This window comes from Trachypithecus francoisi, unplaced genomic scaffold (genome assembly GCF_009764315.1).
Source record: "Trachypithecus francoisi isolate TF-2019V2 unplaced genomic scaffold, Tfra_2.0 Lachesis_group0, whole genome shotgun sequence".
NCBI lineage: Eukaryota > Metazoa > Chordata > Mammalia > Primates > Cercopithecidae > Trachypithecus > Trachypithecus francoisi.
This window is the reverse complement of record NW_022681453.1, coordinates 180,859,279-180,876,667: the sequence shown is the minus strand read 5'-3', so window position 1 is coordinate 180,876,667 and position 17,389 is coordinate 180,859,279. Positions and strand designations below refer to the sequence as shown.

The following is a 17,389-nucleotide window of genomic DNA, read 5'->3' as shown; positions in this document are numbered from 1 at the left end:
GATCACGAGGTCAGGAGATCGAGACCATCCTGGCTAACATTGTGAAACCCTGTCTCTACTAAAAAATACAAAAAACTAGCCGGGCGTGGTGGCGGGCGCCTGTAGTCCCAGCTACTCGGGATGCTGAGGCAGGAGAATGGCGTAAACCTGGGAGGCAGAGCTTGCAGTGAGCTGAGATCCGGCCACTGCACTCCAGCCTGGGCAATAGAGTGAGACTCCGTCTCAAAAAAAAAAAACACGCTTTAAGGTATATATCCAGGAATGGGCTCTAACGGTTATTAATCTTCCAGCTAATTCAAACTGCTGGTGGTTTCCAGATGGCAGGCTGAGCCCCCAGAGTGGACTGGCAGGGGCGGCACAGCTCCTCACATCACGGCCGCTGCTAGTCTGCTGCAACAGAAAGCAGCCCACTCTCAACCTGAGCTAAACTAGTCTTATATGTTTTATGACCTTTTGGGCATCTTTAAAAACACAAACGAAAAACTGCCACAACTTCCCCTTCAGCTCCAAATCTCAAGCAGATGAGAGTATGAGGAAATGAAATGTCCTGATAAGCAATGTCCAGCCCTGGGCAGCGCACACTCGAGTTACCTTGATGAGGGTGATCCCCAGCGCTTTCTTGGGCACTCTCCCAGTGATCTCATCACAGATCCTGTGAATGAACTGGTGGGGAATGACAAACACCAGCAGGTCTGCGTCCTGCACAGCCTCGCTGAGATTTGAGATGGCAACCTGCAACCAAAAGGCAGAGAAGACAGTTTCTCCTCCTATATCAAACTATGCCTGTCCACATGGTTTCACTCACTGACCATGTATCAGATGCCTACTATGTGCAGAACACTGCACAGATAGACAAGGAAGGCAAATGTGTTTGTTTTGCCTTCCTTATTCCTTATGGGGGTCTGAAGCAGAGGGTTTGCCTCTGTCACCAGCTGGGCAGGTGACTTATCCTCTCCACCCCTCAACTGCCTTATCTGCAAAAGGCCCCACTAATGACACGATGTAGGTTGCTCTCTGTTGCTCTCCCACCTCACCAGCCCTCCATCCATTTTCTGCTCTTCTCTGCCCCGTTCTTTTCCCAGGAGGCTGCTTTCTCTCAACTGTTTCCCCAGGCTCCCTTGTTCTCTGGCTTCCAGTGGGCTTCAGCCAATGGGAGGCACTGTCAGGAGATCAAAGGATGGGAGGAGAGACAGGTCTCCTCAGGCCACTTCTGCCCAGGCTCACAGTGCTTCTGTCTTGGCTTCATTCTACAGCTGCACCTGCTCCCAGGCAGCCCCTTTCTAAGGCCATGTCTCTAAGCCCTCTTCAGGCTGGTGACGTGTTTTTTCCCTGACCCTTTCAGGGGTGGTAATGGCTTCCTGCTGTTGCTAATCTCTGAGCCTTTCACCAACCCGTTGATTCCCTCCACCCCATGGCCCCTCTGTAAATGATCCCACACTAAACTCTCCTTTGAGAGCACCGCTGTGAGGACTAAATGATACAGAAAAGTGCCTGAGACTTGATATACACTCAATACATGTCAGCTGTTATGACGATTTCTTTCCTTAAGGGTGAAGATTAGTTTAACACGGCAGAAGTGAGGGCATGCAGTGCAGACTCCAGGGCACACGGTCTCTGGCAAAGGTTGCTTGCTGCGCCTAGTATCTGTTCTTCCTTATTCCTCAGCATTAGAATCCCTAGTTTCAAGCTGGGCTCCTGAATGCCGGCAAAGAAGGCTATGTTTCCCTGTGCTCCTTGCAGCTAGGTATACCATGTGACTGAGTTCTGATCAAGGCAGCATCAGTGCAAGTGCTGTCTGTGACTTCTAGAAAATGTCCTGGAAGGTCCTTCTCCTTCCTTTTGCCAGTGGGAATGTGAAGGCATAGCTGGAATTCAGACAGTCACCTTAGAGCAGAAGGAGGACAGCACATGCCGAGATGGCAGAACAGTGGAATCAAACGAGTCTCTGCCACCATGATGCTGCACCAGCCACAAACGTCTTTACATGAGAGAAAAATGCACAAGCATTTACCTTGCTTAGACCACTGTTATTTTAGGTTTTCTGTCATATGTATTTAAACCTAACTATAACTGACTTAGTCCCCATTAAGCATTCCTGGTTCCCAAAATGAAAGGCCTTAGATGAAGATTCTTCTCTGAGGAAACCGTGTCTGTCACAGGAACATCGTTCAGAATGGGCCAGCCTCTGAGGAAACCTAGTTTGGGGGTTGTGATGGAGACTACCAACTCCCAGCCAAAATTCCTTCTCCGCTTTCTCTATAATCACAGACCTGTAAGCTGGTCGCTAGTCATCTAGCCAAGGACTACGTTTCCCAGCAGTCCTTATAGCTACACACGGCCATGGACCAAGTGCTCACTGTTGGATGTGAGAGGGAGAAGTGGGTTCCACTGACAGCCCAGAGCCCTCAAGACAGTGAGTTGCCTCCTCCACACTTTCTCTTCCCCCTTACCGTGAGCTGAAAACCTTCGTAACTTAGCCTTGATCACAGTGATGGTTACAAGGCCTAGGAGATGGTACAGGAGAAAAAAAAAACCAAAAAAACAAGAATAATAGTGTAAAGTGAAGCACTGGAGTATTTCCATGTGAGAGGAAGACAAGTCTCTTGTTCTTTGTCACATTATTATGTCTTTTGCAGTATCTTAGCCTATTACCTTGACTAATGCCTGTGCTAAGAGTTACTCCCTCACACAAAGATTCCCCAAAGAAAATGTATCCTGAAGTTTCATTCCCTTATCCCTTCAGGAGCTGTGAAGGACTTCTATAATTTATTGCCTAGCCTCCATTCCCCTTCTTTCTAGCAGAAGTTTCCTTAAACTTCCTTTCCAAAGCTACCACTTCCCCATTTTAATCATGCCATTTGGGTGGAATTGGCCCCTACCCCATTCCAGGGGTGGTTCTTAACTTGTTCAAGCTAATGGGCACATTAAACAATCAGCGCTAACAAGAAACCAGCAGATGTCTTCTGGGAAACAGACGCTTGCTTGTTCTTCAGGAGTAGCCACGGGTCTTTCCTTGAACAAGGTGGGATGCTGCTGTGAAGTCTAGAACTACTGCATCCATGTTTACTAATGTGAGGGGAGAACCTACGCCATGGGGCTCCCATGTGGATGAAGCCAACTTTGTGGATGGCGAAGCAGAGGAACAGAGGGAAAAACAGGGCCCTGTTAATATCATGTAAGCTGCTGGTTCAGGCTACACCTGAAGTCAACGCTACCTGGATCTTTAGTTACAAGAGCCCAAACATTTAGCTTTAAGCTGATTTGAATGACAACTTAGAGTCACCCCCCATACAGCAGATCAAAACCCAAAGCTCAGTACATCTCCCTCGTTAGTGGCAGACCCAAAGGCAGGGAAGGCCTATTTGCCTCTTTTCCTCTTTGGAAAGGCTTCTCCAGATTGGTAATCTAGGCTGGGTCGTCCACAAGTGGTGAAGATTTATTACAAAAAATCCACCTGCTACATGATTCCTCTCACACCTGGAGACTCCACCCCCTCCAACAAAGCATTTTCTGATTCGATTCCATTAATCTCCCAATGCAGGCCAGGTGCCATGTTCATGCCTGTAATAATTCCAGCACGTTGGAAGGCTGAGGTGGGTGGATCGCTTGAGGCCAAGAGTTTGAGACCAGCTTGGCCAACACAGCGAAACCCCATCTCTACTAAAAATATAAATTAGCCAAGTGTGGTGGTGCACACCTGTAATCCTAGCTACTTAGGAGGCTGAGGTGTAAGCATCACTTGAACCTGGGATGGGGAGGTTGCAGTGAGCTGAGACTGCGCCACTGCACTCCAGCCTGGGCGACAGAGCAAGACTCTGTCTCAAAAAAACAAAACAAAACAAAAAAACAACGCTCTTGATGCCAACCCATAATTGGCCTGTGTGTCCTTGATTGGCAAAGCTCATCGTTTCGCTCTCATGTGTTTCCCTGTGCCCCACCCATCCGCCCACGGCCTTCCCAAGAACTCCGATCGCCCCTTCCCCTTCACACTGGCCTTGCTCAGACGGACATTTTGTACCCTACTCCCTGGGTCATAGGAAGCCTGGCCACCTGACATTTAATTAAAACCTATGCCTCCGGACCTACTGTTTCTCCTCTTCCCCATCCACCTCTAACACACACACTCTCCTCCCTTTCCCACTTTGGGGCACTTTCAACATGGTGAAGTGGAAAAAAACACCAGAACCAAAGAGAAAAAATGTAGGTTTGAAGGTCTGGGTGGCACATCTGCAACTGACCAGTTGTGTGGCCTCTGGCGAGCGACTCAGCTTCATCGACCTCAGTCACCCCATATGTAAAATGAAGATAAAAATTACCTTTCCGACCTGGCTACCTCACAGAGCATTTTCCAATTAAGTAATATGAGTGACAGTGTTTTGCAACTACAAAGACCTTAACAAATGAAAGCGTATTCATCAGAAAAATCTACCTGTATCCTGCAAATCCTTAACTTTTAAGGAACAGGCCTATTCCCATGTCTTTTGCTAAAATACATCCCCATCCAGGCTCAGTGGCTCATGCCATAATCCCAACACTTTCAGGAGGCTGAGGCAGGAGGACTGCTTGAGCCCAGAAGCTCGAGATCAGCCTAAGCAACACAGTACGACCTCGTCTTTACAAAAAATTAAAAAAAAAAAAATAATAATAACCGGGTGTGGTGATGGGTGCCTGTGGTCCCAGCTACTTGGGAAGCTGAGGTGGGAGGATCACTTGAGCCCAGGAGGTCGAGGCTGCAAAAAGTTGTGATTGCACCACGGTACTCCAGCCTCAGGGACAGAGTGAGGTCCTATCACAAATAAATAAACAAACAAACAAACCATTCTCAAGGAAGCTGCCAGCTGGTCAGGATTTCTTCTGTCTCTTACATTTCCTTCTTAATAAATCAAAGAGGAACCTGCAGGTGGTAGGGAATGTGATGGTCTTCAGGACAACGTGGTTGGGGCTTATTCTCCTTGGTGGAATACTTGGGGTTTAACTCACAGAAGCAACATGCACAATGCGAGCTGTATTTTCATGGTGTGCATGGTCCATTCACAGAACATTATTCCTCTTACGCAGTATCAGAACAAGTTCTCATCTGCTAATGAGATCATGTGAATCTCATCTTTCAGAATAAAACCTTTTGCTAAGCGCCTACCCGATTTTCTGCTCTGAAAATAATCAGGAGCTGCTCTGGAAATGGTGACTGATTTTGTGAGCCTCCTGCCAAAAATCTTTCTGAGAGTGTCCGTCATTCCAGATCCTGAACTATGCCAGGAAGCACAACTCAGAACAGCAGGTCTTGCCTTTCAGCGGCAAGTAGGACGAACAACCCAGAACGAAGGCATCAGGGCTGGTTTGCTTAACGCCCAGGCTTTCAGGAGCCCAGTGCTCTTGCTTCAAGTTAATAAAAGCCTAACAACAAATAAAAATCATTGGAAACAAAGCTGGCAAAGTCTGTGTGGAGAAGCCTGAAGGTTCTTTTGTACCTCCTGGATCCACCATCACTGTCCATAGTGTGTGTTCAATGAGCTTTTACCTGTTAGCAACATCTTATCTGCGGTCATCAGAGTGGGCAAGAAAAAGACCTCATTTCTATCATCACAGACTGACCTCCTCACCCTCCAAAGATGCTATTTTATGGTTTTTAAAAGCAATTAGGATGAAAATGCTTTCTCCATTCATTCATGACTATAAATAGGCTCACTGGATCAAATGTGAAGAAAAAACATCTAAGTAGGAAAATAAGAACTGCTCCTCTCTGCACCAGAAATAATCGCTATCAATATTTTGGTACATTCCTTCCAAGGCTTTTGAGCCTATGGAAATATCTAAAATTGTATTTACAGAATTAAAGTAATACTCTTATATCTTTTAGATATAGTATTATAAGAATATTCCTGTCATTCAAATGAAGACTTTTCCCCCTAAAATCCATGAATCTTACCACAAACCTTTTTGTACCAACATCATAGTAAAGAGATAAAACAATGATAAGCCAAATAAAAGATACCAAGGCTGTTCTCATTTTTATCTAATCTCTTAGGGCCACCACAGTTATTTCTACCTCAAGTCTGTATGAATCTACATGCTGAAACAATTCTGGTTCCTAATGAGAATGGTGTGGTTTAACAATGGTCCAGCTGCCGTGGGCAGAGCATCATGGCCAGCCTCTACTGCCAGTCAGCTAACTGGACGCCATGGCAGCTCACCTACACTCTACTGCCAGTCAGCTAACCGGACGCCATGGCAGCTCACCTACACTCTACTGCCAGTCAGCTAACCGGACGCCATGGCAGCTCACCTACACTCTACTGCCAGTCAGCTAACCGGACGCCATGGCAGCTCACCTACACTCTACTGCCAGTCAGCTAACCGGACGCCATGGCAACTCACCTACACTCTGTGGGGGATGTGCGTACTCAGATTCAAGACAATACCAGGAGCAAAACACACAGCAATTGTCGTACGTGGGACATGGTAGAGGCTCAAAAATACTGTAATTGCCTTCTGTTCAACTCATCTCGTTTGCAGCCAAGATCTTAGGTGAAATTCACATACTTGGCTCTACATGCATACATACGACCCTCAGACAGAGGACCTCATCTGATGATTCTTATGTAAACATGCCACTGTTGGTAAGTAAGGCTATTTCTGTAAAAACAGCTATCCACCGCCTGGATTCCCCAGTACAACACCGATAATATCAATTTATCATGTACTCCATGGTTCCCAAAGCATGGCTCCTGAACCAACAGCATCCCCATTACCTGGGAACTTGTGAGAAATGCACATTCAGGGACCCCACCTGAAACCTACTGAATCAGAAACTATAGGAGTGGGCCCACGTATCCCTGGGAAGCTCTCCCAGCGATCTGATGAACACTAAAATTTGATGCTCACCAGGGAAAACTACTCCTCCAATGAAATGAAAGAGTTAAACCCAGGGAGCAAAGGAGTTAACACTGAGGCTTCCCACTGAAGTGATATTTTAATTTTCAGAAGGCTTTCAGCAAAAATTAATAGGTATTACCCCAACCCTAGTTCCCAAATGTAAATGATTAATTTTTTTTTAAGTCTTGCCCTAACCTTATTTTCCATGTGATACCACCTAAAGCACTGAAACAAAACTCTTCATCCTAGTTGGTTCTTCCTCACCACTTCCACTATCCTTGGCATTTATTCAGACCACAAATAATGCCAGGCACTATTTCAGGTGCTGAGGAGACATTAGTGAATACAGACCTATGGAAGAAACTATACTCAAAGAGTTCACAGCAAAGTAAAAAGGTAAACATTGGACTTCATAATTAAAAACTTTTGCGCTTCAAAGGATACCATCAAGCAAGTAAAAAGAAAACCCACAGAACAGGAGAAAATACTTGTGAAGAAAGGGGATCTGTATCTAGAATATATAAATAATCTGTATAACTCCCTAATAAAAAGACAATCCATAAATGGACGAAGAATTTGAATACACTTTTCTCCAAAGACATACAAGTAACAATAAGCACAAGATGTTCAACATGGTTAGCCATCAGGCAAATGAAAATCAAAACCGTGAATGAGACACCTGCTAGGATTAAAAAGTCAGATAACAGCAAATGCTGGTGAGAATGTGAAGAAATTGGAACATTCATACACTGTTGATAGGAATGTAAAATGGTACAGCCACTTTGTAAAACAGTCTGGCAGTTCCTCAAAAAGTTAACTCTACTCCTAGGTATACATACAAAAGAACTGAAAACATATGTTCATACAAAACATTGTATATAAAGGTTCACATTGTACATAAAGTTATTATTCATAATACCCAAAGAGAGGAAACAGCTCAAATGACCATCAACTGATGAATGGGTAAACAAAATGTGGGACATCCATACAACAGGATTGTATTCAGTCATAAAAAGGAACGAAGCACTGATACATGCTACAACATGGATGGAGCTTGACAACATTATGCAAAGTGAAAGAAGCCAGTCACAGAAGACCACATATTGTAAGATGCAATCTATATGAAACAGAGAATAGGTAAATCTATACAGAGAGAACGTAGATTAGTGGTCGCCTAGGGCTGTGGGACAATTGGGTACAACAGGAGGTAACTAGGCAAGGGTACAAGATTTCTTTTCAAGATGACGAAAATGTGTTAAAATTGGCTGTAGTGATGGCTGCATAGCTATGTAAATATATGAAAAAAGTCACTGAATTTTATGGTCTGTGGATTATATCTAAGTGAAGCAGTTTTTTTTTTTGAGACGGAGTCTCGCTCTGTCGCCCAGGCTGGAGTGCAGTGGCCGGATCTCAGCTCACTGCAAGCTCCGCCTCCCGGGTTTACGCTATTCTCCTGCCTCAGCCTCCCGGGTAGCTGGGACTACAGGCGCCCGCCACCTCGCCCGGCTAGTTTTTTGTATTTTTCAGTAGAGATGGGGTTTCACCGGGTTAGCCAGGATGGTCTCGATCTCCTGACCTCGTGATCCGCCCGTCTCGGCCTCCCAAAGTGCTGGGATTACAGGCTTGGTGAAGCAGTTTTTTAAAAAGCAGGCAGAAGATGAGAGGCAATGGCAACTATATTGCATGGGGGTGCTGGAATCTAAATCCTGGTGTCACTGGCTGAAGCTGGAACAGGGATGCAAAAGAGTCCTCTACCTTGATGAGCTCCAAACACAGGCTCTGGAAACAGAGCTAGAAAACAGGATCAACCATTTTGCAATTACAGAAAATAATGAGCATTCTTTTCTTTTTTTTTTTTTTTAGATGTAGTCTTGCTCTGTTGCCCAGGCTGGAGTGCAGCGGCACAATCTCGGCTCACTGCAACCTCCGCCTCCTGGGTTCAGGCAATTCTCCTGCTTCAGTCTCCTGAGTATAGCTAGGAGTATAGGTGTGCACCACCACACCCGGTTAATTTTTGTATTTTTAGTAGAAATGAGGTTTTGCCATGTTGGCCAGGTTGGTCTTAAACTCCTGACCTCAACTGATCCGCCCCCCTCAGCCTCCCAAAGTGCTGGGATTACAGGAGTGAGTCACTGCACTTGGTCCCAAAGTGCTGGATTACAGGCTTGGTGAAGCAGTTTTTTAAAAAGCAGGCAGAAGATGAGAGGCAATGGCAACTATATTGCATGGGGGTGCTGGAATCTAAATCCTGGTGTCACTGGCTGAAGCTGGAACAGGGATGCAAAAGAGTCCTCTACCTTGATGAGCTCCAAACACAGGCTCTGGAAACAGAGCTAGAAAACAGGATCAACCATTTTGCAATTACAGAAAATAATGAGCATTCTTTTCTTTTTTTTTTTTTTAGATGTAGTCTTGCTCTGTTGCCCAGGCTGGAGTGCAGCGGCACAATCTCGGCTCACTGCAACCTCCGCCTCCTGGGTTCAGGCAATTCTCCTGCTTCAGTCTCCTGAGTATAGCTAGGAGTATAGGTGTGCACCACCACACCCGGTTAATTTTTGTATTTTTAGTAGAAATGAGGTTTTGCCATGTTGGCCAGGTTGGTCTTAAACTCCTGACCTCAACTGATCCGCCCCCCTCAGCCTCCCAAAGTGCTGGGATTACAGGAGTGAGTCACTGCACTTGGTCCCAAAGTGCTGGGATTACAGGTGTGAGCCACTGCACCCGGCCTTCAGAAAATAATGAGCATTATTTTCATTCAGATCTAAAGGGAAATCGCAAACCCAGAAGGGCTCAGTTTTTAGTGAGCAGGCAATGGCATGGTGAAGTCACTGTAACAGAAGGCTCCCATGTGGGAGGGGCCACATGATGAGTGTGGACCTGGGGAAGGGTCAGGTGGACAGCAGTTTGGGGGTCTCACACAGGAAAGTCTCAGTCTGAAGTCAGCACATCAAATGACAGCATAAACAGTGAGCTTGTGTTGACAGAAATGCAACAACCCTCTCCTGTTTGAACTGGAAAGAAAAACAATGATTAAAAACTAGTCTTTTAGGTGGCTACCTGAGGCTGGAGGATAAGGGACTGGGGACATGTTGGTCAAAAATTTCACTTAAATAGGAAGAACAGGTTCGAGAGATCTATTAGACATCAGCAGGGTTCTGGGAGTGAATTCTCCTGCCTCTGTCCATACCCAGTGACCAGGGGTGGGTGGTGGAGTCAGTCATGTGGGGGGCAGGCTCTCTCAACTCCTCTGTGTCAGTTCCTTCCCTCCCACTCTCCCTGTTCACAGCAGAGGCTCTAGCTTCACAGAACCACTCAGCAGATTCACTTCCCCCAACATTCCTTGAATATCCACTGGAGGAAAAGCACTGCACTAGGGACTGTGGGTGAATGAAGAACCAGAAAGCAAGGTCACACACTGAGGGCACGTGGAGGTAGACAGACAGGTGCACAAGGGACTGGTGCCAGGCAGCCTGGGAGGAATATAACAATGAAACATGTAGCTTACCGAAGGGAGGGGGCAACCAATTCTGATAAAAACGAGAAAAGTGAAGCTCAAAAGAATGATCTGACCCAAGAATGGATTAGAGATGACCCCAGAGGCCTTCCATTGGAGTGGGAACAGCCGCCTCTTTCATTCTCTCCAGCAGATACTTGGACAACTTAACTTCTAAGCTCACAACCCTAAAGGTTCTTCCTCCCCGACCAACTGCACCAGGAATCACTGTAGGGAAATGCTGGCTCACCCGAGTCCAGAGCAGAAAGTCATCATTGTCTGGAAGGCAACAGATTCAGCATGCTCAGGAGCATGCCCAGGGATGAGTCCACCAGGAATCAATCTGAACTGTAGCCCTTAGCTGTGTGACCCTGGACAAGTTCATTAGCCTCTCTGAGTCCTGGTTTCCTCCACTATATAATCAAAATCATCATCCTAATAGGAAAACCAGTAGTATCAACCTAAGAGCGTTATTGAGAGGATTAAATTAGACTATACGTATTGCTTAGCACAGTACTTGACACTAACAAATACTGTAACTAAAACTTCCCCACATTTACTGATTTAGACATCGGTCTCCCCTGCTCAGTTCCTTGAGGAAAGCAACACTGTCTTATTCCTCCTTCTGTCCCCAGCACCCAACATTGTGCTTTGCATGCACAGTGCATGCTCATAAGGTTTAGGTGAGTGAATATGTGCAGTAAAGGGCATTTCACTAACACAGGAGACGAGCTTCTTGGGTTAACCATAGGAATCAGACAGCCACAACTGTCTGGTTTTCAAAGAGATTATGATAGAAAACCACAAAGGGGTGAATCTGACAGCAGAAGAAGTTCATCAATTCCATTCAGACAAGCAGCAGGGTACACCCTTTTCACTCCCCAAGCTCGTTTCTTTCTTCCTCTGCAAGTCAATAGAAGGAGGTCAGGCAATAACCTGTATTTTTCTCTCCCAGACTTAATAAGCTTAAATTTAAACTGTCAGTCTTACATTTTCCCATTTTCCTCTATCTCCTTCTGTAATTTAGGCCTTGACCCTGACTTTAATTACAGACCAGTGCATTAGCTGTCCTAGCAAGCTGATCTCCTGCACTTAGGGTATATCAGGAGCTACTTGGGGAGCATGAACAGCCTAAGGCAAGTTCGTTAGTTCCAGACGTGGCTGGCACTTTGAATGCCAAGGAGGAAGCCTGTTATGGGCTGTACTCAGAATGTGACTGTATCTGGAAACAGTGTCTTTAAAGAGGTAATTAACTTAAGTCATTGGGGTGGGTCTTTATCCAATATGACTGCTATCTTTATAAGAGGAGATTATGACAGAGACAGGATCAGAGGGAAGACCATGTGAAAATACAGAAGATGCTATCTACAAGCCAAGGAGAGAGACCTCAGAAGAAATCAAACCTATCAACACCTTGATCTCACACTCAAAACCTCCAGAACTGTAAAAGATACATTTCTGTTGTTTAAGGTACCAGTCTGGCACTTTGTTAAGGTATCCTTAGCACACTAATAGGAAACCCATTTTCAGAGTCAGAAAAACCAAAATCAACCAACCAATTGGTAGTGGAAAGGAACTGGGGAAAAGAAAAGCAGCTTTCCCAGTTCTGAGTCCCAACGCTGCTCCGCCAAGCATAACTTGCAGAATGAACCAATGTACGTTTCACCCCAAAGTCTTACCACATTTTCTGGCAGCTTGTGTCCAGGAAGATATTTTACATTTTCATGGTCATTATTTATGATGTCTGTCAGTTTTCTGCCATTAACTGTTTCTTCAAAGACCCACATCTTGACTGTGGAGGCAAACTTCTGAAGTTTCTTGACATTATTACCAATTATTTTTGCAACAGCTGAACCCCTACAAAAGAAACCGTGGAAAAGAACAAAAATAAACTCACTTGGGCAGGAGAGAAAAAGCATTTGATTAAAATTCAGAAGACTTGTGTTTTGATTCTGATCCAAACACCGAGCTTACTCAAGATGTGATGTGTATCAGCCCCAAGCCATTTGAAACTGAGTTGTTTTCACCACCGCCTGTGACCGGGAAAGCACCAGAATTTGGTTTAAGGTCAAAATGCACCACCCCTTGAAACTAGTAAGAATCAACCTATCTTGGAAGACAACGTCACAGGCAGAAGAGAAATCCACCCCAAAGCACGAAAATGGCCCTAGAAGGTCTTCAAAGGATATCGAGATGTACCTATGGTAAAATAAGCTGTGTCTTGATGAACTGCAGCAGGTGCAAGGCAGAAGCACAAAGGAAAGACAAGAACCTGAGTGGACTCCCGAAGAGGAGCAAAGGGAGAGCATAGGGCCCAGTCGCTGAGTACTTTGCACTCCCTCCTCTCCGCAACCAAGCTGGCCTCTGGCCCCTAAGCTCCCTTTTCTCTGCATCTCTATTTAGCAAACATGTTCTAGTGATGGCTCAGTCTCCCATAGGCTTTCCTACAGGGGACAAGAATGACCCTGATTTGTTAACATCAGTCCTCCCGACAGCAGTGCGTGTCTGCACATAGTCGCTGCAGCAGAGGAGGTGGGACCAGGCACCTGTGTCCATCACACAGAAGCCACTGATGGGGCCACAGTGGGCACTCAATCCTAGCTGAGCCTGTCAGCTCTCCCCTCTGGACTTTCCACTGAGAAACGGTTTGTTTCTTAGCTGACTTTCCTGGTGTGAGGAGCAAATGAGAGAATGCAGTAAAGAGCATCTTGCAAGTTTATGTGTTAGGGCAGTTGCTACTTTTTCTCACAATTATTCTCAAGACAATTTGATGAGATGGAGGAGGGGATGATAACAAAAGGTGGGGGCAGCCAAGCGGCTGCAGAACACGTTGGAGACATTTATTTATTTATTTATTATTATCCCCTGAAGAATCTGTTATTCTAACCCAACTATAATTCATCCCAGCATATAAAGCTATATGCTTTAACAACCACGAAACTTCAAATAATTCTAACAGATTATAATTATTGTCCCTTTCCTGACATAGAATGGATAAACTAAACAAGCGGTTCTCAACTTTAGCTGTACACAGAGTTACCTGGGAGATTTAAAAATCCTGAGTCCCAGACCACATCCCAGGCCAATGGAACTGGCACTTCTGCGGTGGGATCAGGCATCTGTACTTTTTAAAGCTCCCTGATGACTTGATGTGCAGCCAAGGCTGAGAGCCACTGCTCTGCACAATGATTAGAATTATGATGCCCTCCTCCCTCACAAAAGAATAGCTGTAGATATCAAGGCTATGCAGCTGTACCTGTGAAATTCTTATTCTATGCCAGCAGAACAGGTTATTAGATAAATACCCATTAATCCAATTCTCCTACTGACACTTTGTAGAAAGCAGGCCAGGAACCTCCCACCATCACTACCACCTTTATTCTAATCTTGGAAACAGCTGCTCACGTACTCACAGGGAGATAAAGGCTGTGGTTCACAGTGTTCCCTGGCATCAGGTAAATTTTACAAGGTCAGAGAGAACAAGCGTGGTTCTGGGGGACTGAGCGTCAACCGATGGGGGGCTATGAGACACCAGGAATCTAAGTCTAGTAAGCCAAGTGGAAAAGTAAATCAGAACCAGGAATCCCTCCCCACGATCTCACTGGAATACACTTGCTTTCCCCTTTACAGCTGCCTCTTGAGGAAGCCAAACATTTGCAACCAGAGGCAAACCTGTCGTATTTACTGCAGTGAGTTGGATTGCTTGAGACAGGATCTCACTCTGTCACCCAGGCTGGAGTGCAGTGGCGCGATCACAACTCACTGCAGCCTCGACCTCCTGGGCTCAGGTGATCCTTCCACCTCAGCCTCCTGAGTAGCTGGGACGACAGGCACGTGCCACCACACCTGGGTAGAGTCAGGAACATTTAAACAAACATTGGCACTGTTAAGAACTAGGCCCTTCAGACCATGTCTGTATGTCCTTTAGGATTCAATGGGGCTTCAAGTGACGGTAAAAATTAATACGGGGAATTCCAGTGATTTTACTCTTGGGGAGCCATCAAGACCTCATTCTACCTCATTCCTGGTTTCATCAATAATTTCATTCATTCACTCATTTATCTCAGTCATCAAATATTTACTGAGCACCTACTGTGTGTAACGCATTGGTGGTAATACAGCAGGGGAAAGGCAACATGTTCTTTGCTCTCAAAAGCTTACCACCAGCTCAGAGAGATGAATAGCTAAAAGGCATGCATGATGCTGTGTGTGATAAGAGGTAGAGGAAAGTGGAAGCAGATGTGGTTTAAAGGGTAAACTGCAGTGGACTTCAATACAAAGGACCCAACTGCAATACACGTTGATCCATGACAAGTCTCCCAGGCTCAACCTTCTATTGAGAGAACCATAACGGGCAGCCTGACCCAGGGTGCAGGGAGAAGACACAAGGATGGTGCTCAGGAAGACCAAACCCCTGCTGAGAAGCAAAAAAGGCTTCGCAAATCAGGGCTGGGAAAAGCAGACACAGCAGTGCTTTCCACCCAATACTCAGCTAACTGTAGACACATGAGTGAGCCCGACCAGCTGATCCATAACTCATAAGCAATCATAAATGCTTGTTTTTTTTTTTCTTTTTTTATTTTTTTTTATACTTTAAGTTCTAGGGTACATGTGCATAACGTTTATATCATGTATAACTCCCCAATGCAATCCCTCCCTCCTCCCCCCTCCCCATGATAGGCCCCAGTGTGTGATGTTCCCCTTCCCGAGTCCAAGTGATCTCATTGTTCAGTTCCCACCTATGAGTGAGAACATGCGGTGTTTGGTTTCTCTTCTTGTGATAGTTTGCTAAGAATGATGGTTTCCAGCTGCATCCATGTCCCTACAAAGGACGCAAACTCATCCTTTTTGATGGCTGCATAGTATTCCATGGTGTATATGTGCCACATTTTCTTAATCCAGTCTGTCACAGATGGACATTTGGGTTGATTCCAAGTCTTTGCTATTGTGAATAGTGCCGCAATAAACATACGTGTGCATGTGTCTTTGTAGTAGAGTAATTTATAATCCTTTGGGTATATACCCAGTAGTGGGATGGCTGGGTCATATGGTACATCTAGTTCTAGATCCTTGAGGAATCGCCATACTGTTTTCCATAATGGTTGAACTAGTTTACAATCCCACCAACAGTGTAAAAGTGTTCCTATTTCTCCACATCCTCTCCAACATCTATTGTTTCCTGACTTCTTAATGATTGCCATTCTAACTGGTGTGAGATGGTATCTCATTGTGGTTTTGATTTGCATTTCTCTGATGGCGAGTGATGACGAGCATTTTTTCATGTGTCTGTTGGCTGTATGGATGTCTTCTTTTGAGAAATGTCTGTTCATATCCTTTCCCCACTTTTTGATGGGGTTGTTTGTTTTTTTCTTGTATATTTGTTTGAGTTCTTTGTAGATTCTGGATATTAGCCCTTTGTCAGATGAGTAGGTTGCAAAAATTTTCTCCCATTCTGTAGGTTGCCTGTTCACTCTGATGGTAGTTTCTTTTGCTGTGCAAAAGCTCTTTAGTTTAATGAGATCCCATTTGTCAATTTTGGCTTTTGCTGCCGTTGCTTTTGGTGTTTTAGACATGAAGTCCTTGCCCATGCCTATGTCCTGAATGGTACTACCTAGATTTTCTTCTAGGGTTTTTATGGTATTAGGTCTAACATTTAAGTCTCTAATCCATCTTGAATTAATTTTCGTATAAGGGGTAAGGAAAGGATCCAGTTTCAGCTTTCTACTTGTGGCTAGCCAATTTTCCCAGCACCATTTATTAAATAGGGAATCCTTTCCCCATTTCTTGTTTTTGTCAGGTTTGTCAAAGATCAGATGGCTGTAGATGTGTGGTATTATTTCTGAGGACTCTGTTCTGTTCCATGGTCTATTTCTCTGTTGTGGTACCAGTACCATGCTGTTTTGGTTACTGTAGCCTTGTAGTATAGTTTGAAGTCAGGTAGCGTGACGCCTCCAGCTTTGTCCTTTTGACCTAGGATTGTCTTGACAATGCGGGCTCTTTTTTGGTTCCATATGAACTTTAAAGCAGTTTTTTCCAATTCTGTGAAGAAACTCATTGGTAGCTTGATGGGGATGGCATTGAATCTATAAATAACCTTGGGCAGTATGGCCATTTTCACGATATTGATTCTTCCTATCCATGAGCATGGTATGTTCTTCCATTTGTTTGTGTCCTCTTTGATTTCACTGAGCAGTGGTTTGTAGTTCTCCTTGAAGAGGTCCTTTACATCCCTTGTAAGCTGGATTCCTAGGTATTTTATTCTCTTTGAAGCAATTGTGAATGGAAGTTCATTCCTGATTTGGCTCTCTGCTTGTCTGTTACTGGTGTATAAGAATGCTTGTGATTTTTGCACATTAATTTTGTATCCTGAGACTTTGCTGAAGTTGCTTATCAGCTTAAGGAGATTTTGGGCTGAGACGATGGGTTTTTCTAAATATACAATCATGTCATCTGCAAACAGGGACAATTTGACTTCTTCTTTTCCTAACTGGATACCCTTGATTTCTTTCTCTTGCCTGATTGCCCTAGCCAGAACTTCCAACACTATGTTGAATAGGAGTGGTGAGAGAGGGCATCCCTGTCTTGTGCCAGTTTTCAAAGGGAATTTTTCCAGTTTTTGCCCATTCAGTATGATATTAGCTGTGGGTTTGTCGTAAATAGCTCTTATTATTTTGAGGTACGTTCCATCAATACCGAATTTATTGAGCGTTTTTAGCATAAAGGGCTGTTGAATTTTGTCAAAAGCCTTTTCTGCATCTATTGAGATAATCATGTGGTTCTTGTCTTTGGTTCTGTTTATATGCTGGATTACGTTTATTGATTTGCGAATGTTGAACCAGCCTTGCATCCCAGGGATGAAGCCCACTTGATCATGGTGGATAAGCTTTTTGATGTGCTGCTGAATCCGGTTTGCCAGTATTTTATTGAGAATTTTTGCATCGATGTTCATCAGGGATATTGGTCTAAAATTCTCTTTTTTTGTTGTGTCTCTGCCAGGCTTTGGTATCAGGATGATGTTGGCCT

The 17,389-nt window shown here is 44.7% G+C and overlaps 1 protein-coding gene across 1 annotated transcript in view; it reads right to left on the bottom strand.

The window, feature by feature from the left end:
* The window catches only part of GPD1L (glycerol-3-phosphate dehydrogenase 1 like), a 72,246-nt gene that overhangs the window by 32,541 nt on the left and 22,316 nt on the right, over positions 1 to 17,389 (bottom strand). Inside the window, exons 2-3 of the mRNA XM_033212890.1 lie at positions 12,046 to 12,223; positions 592 to 732 (exon numbers count right to left, since the gene is read on the bottom strand). Of these exons, the coding sequence (XP_033068781.1) occupies positions 592 to 732; positions 12,046 to 12,223 (319 nt within the window). The remainder of the gene's footprint in view (positions 1 to 591; positions 733 to 12,045; positions 12,224 to 17,389) is intronic.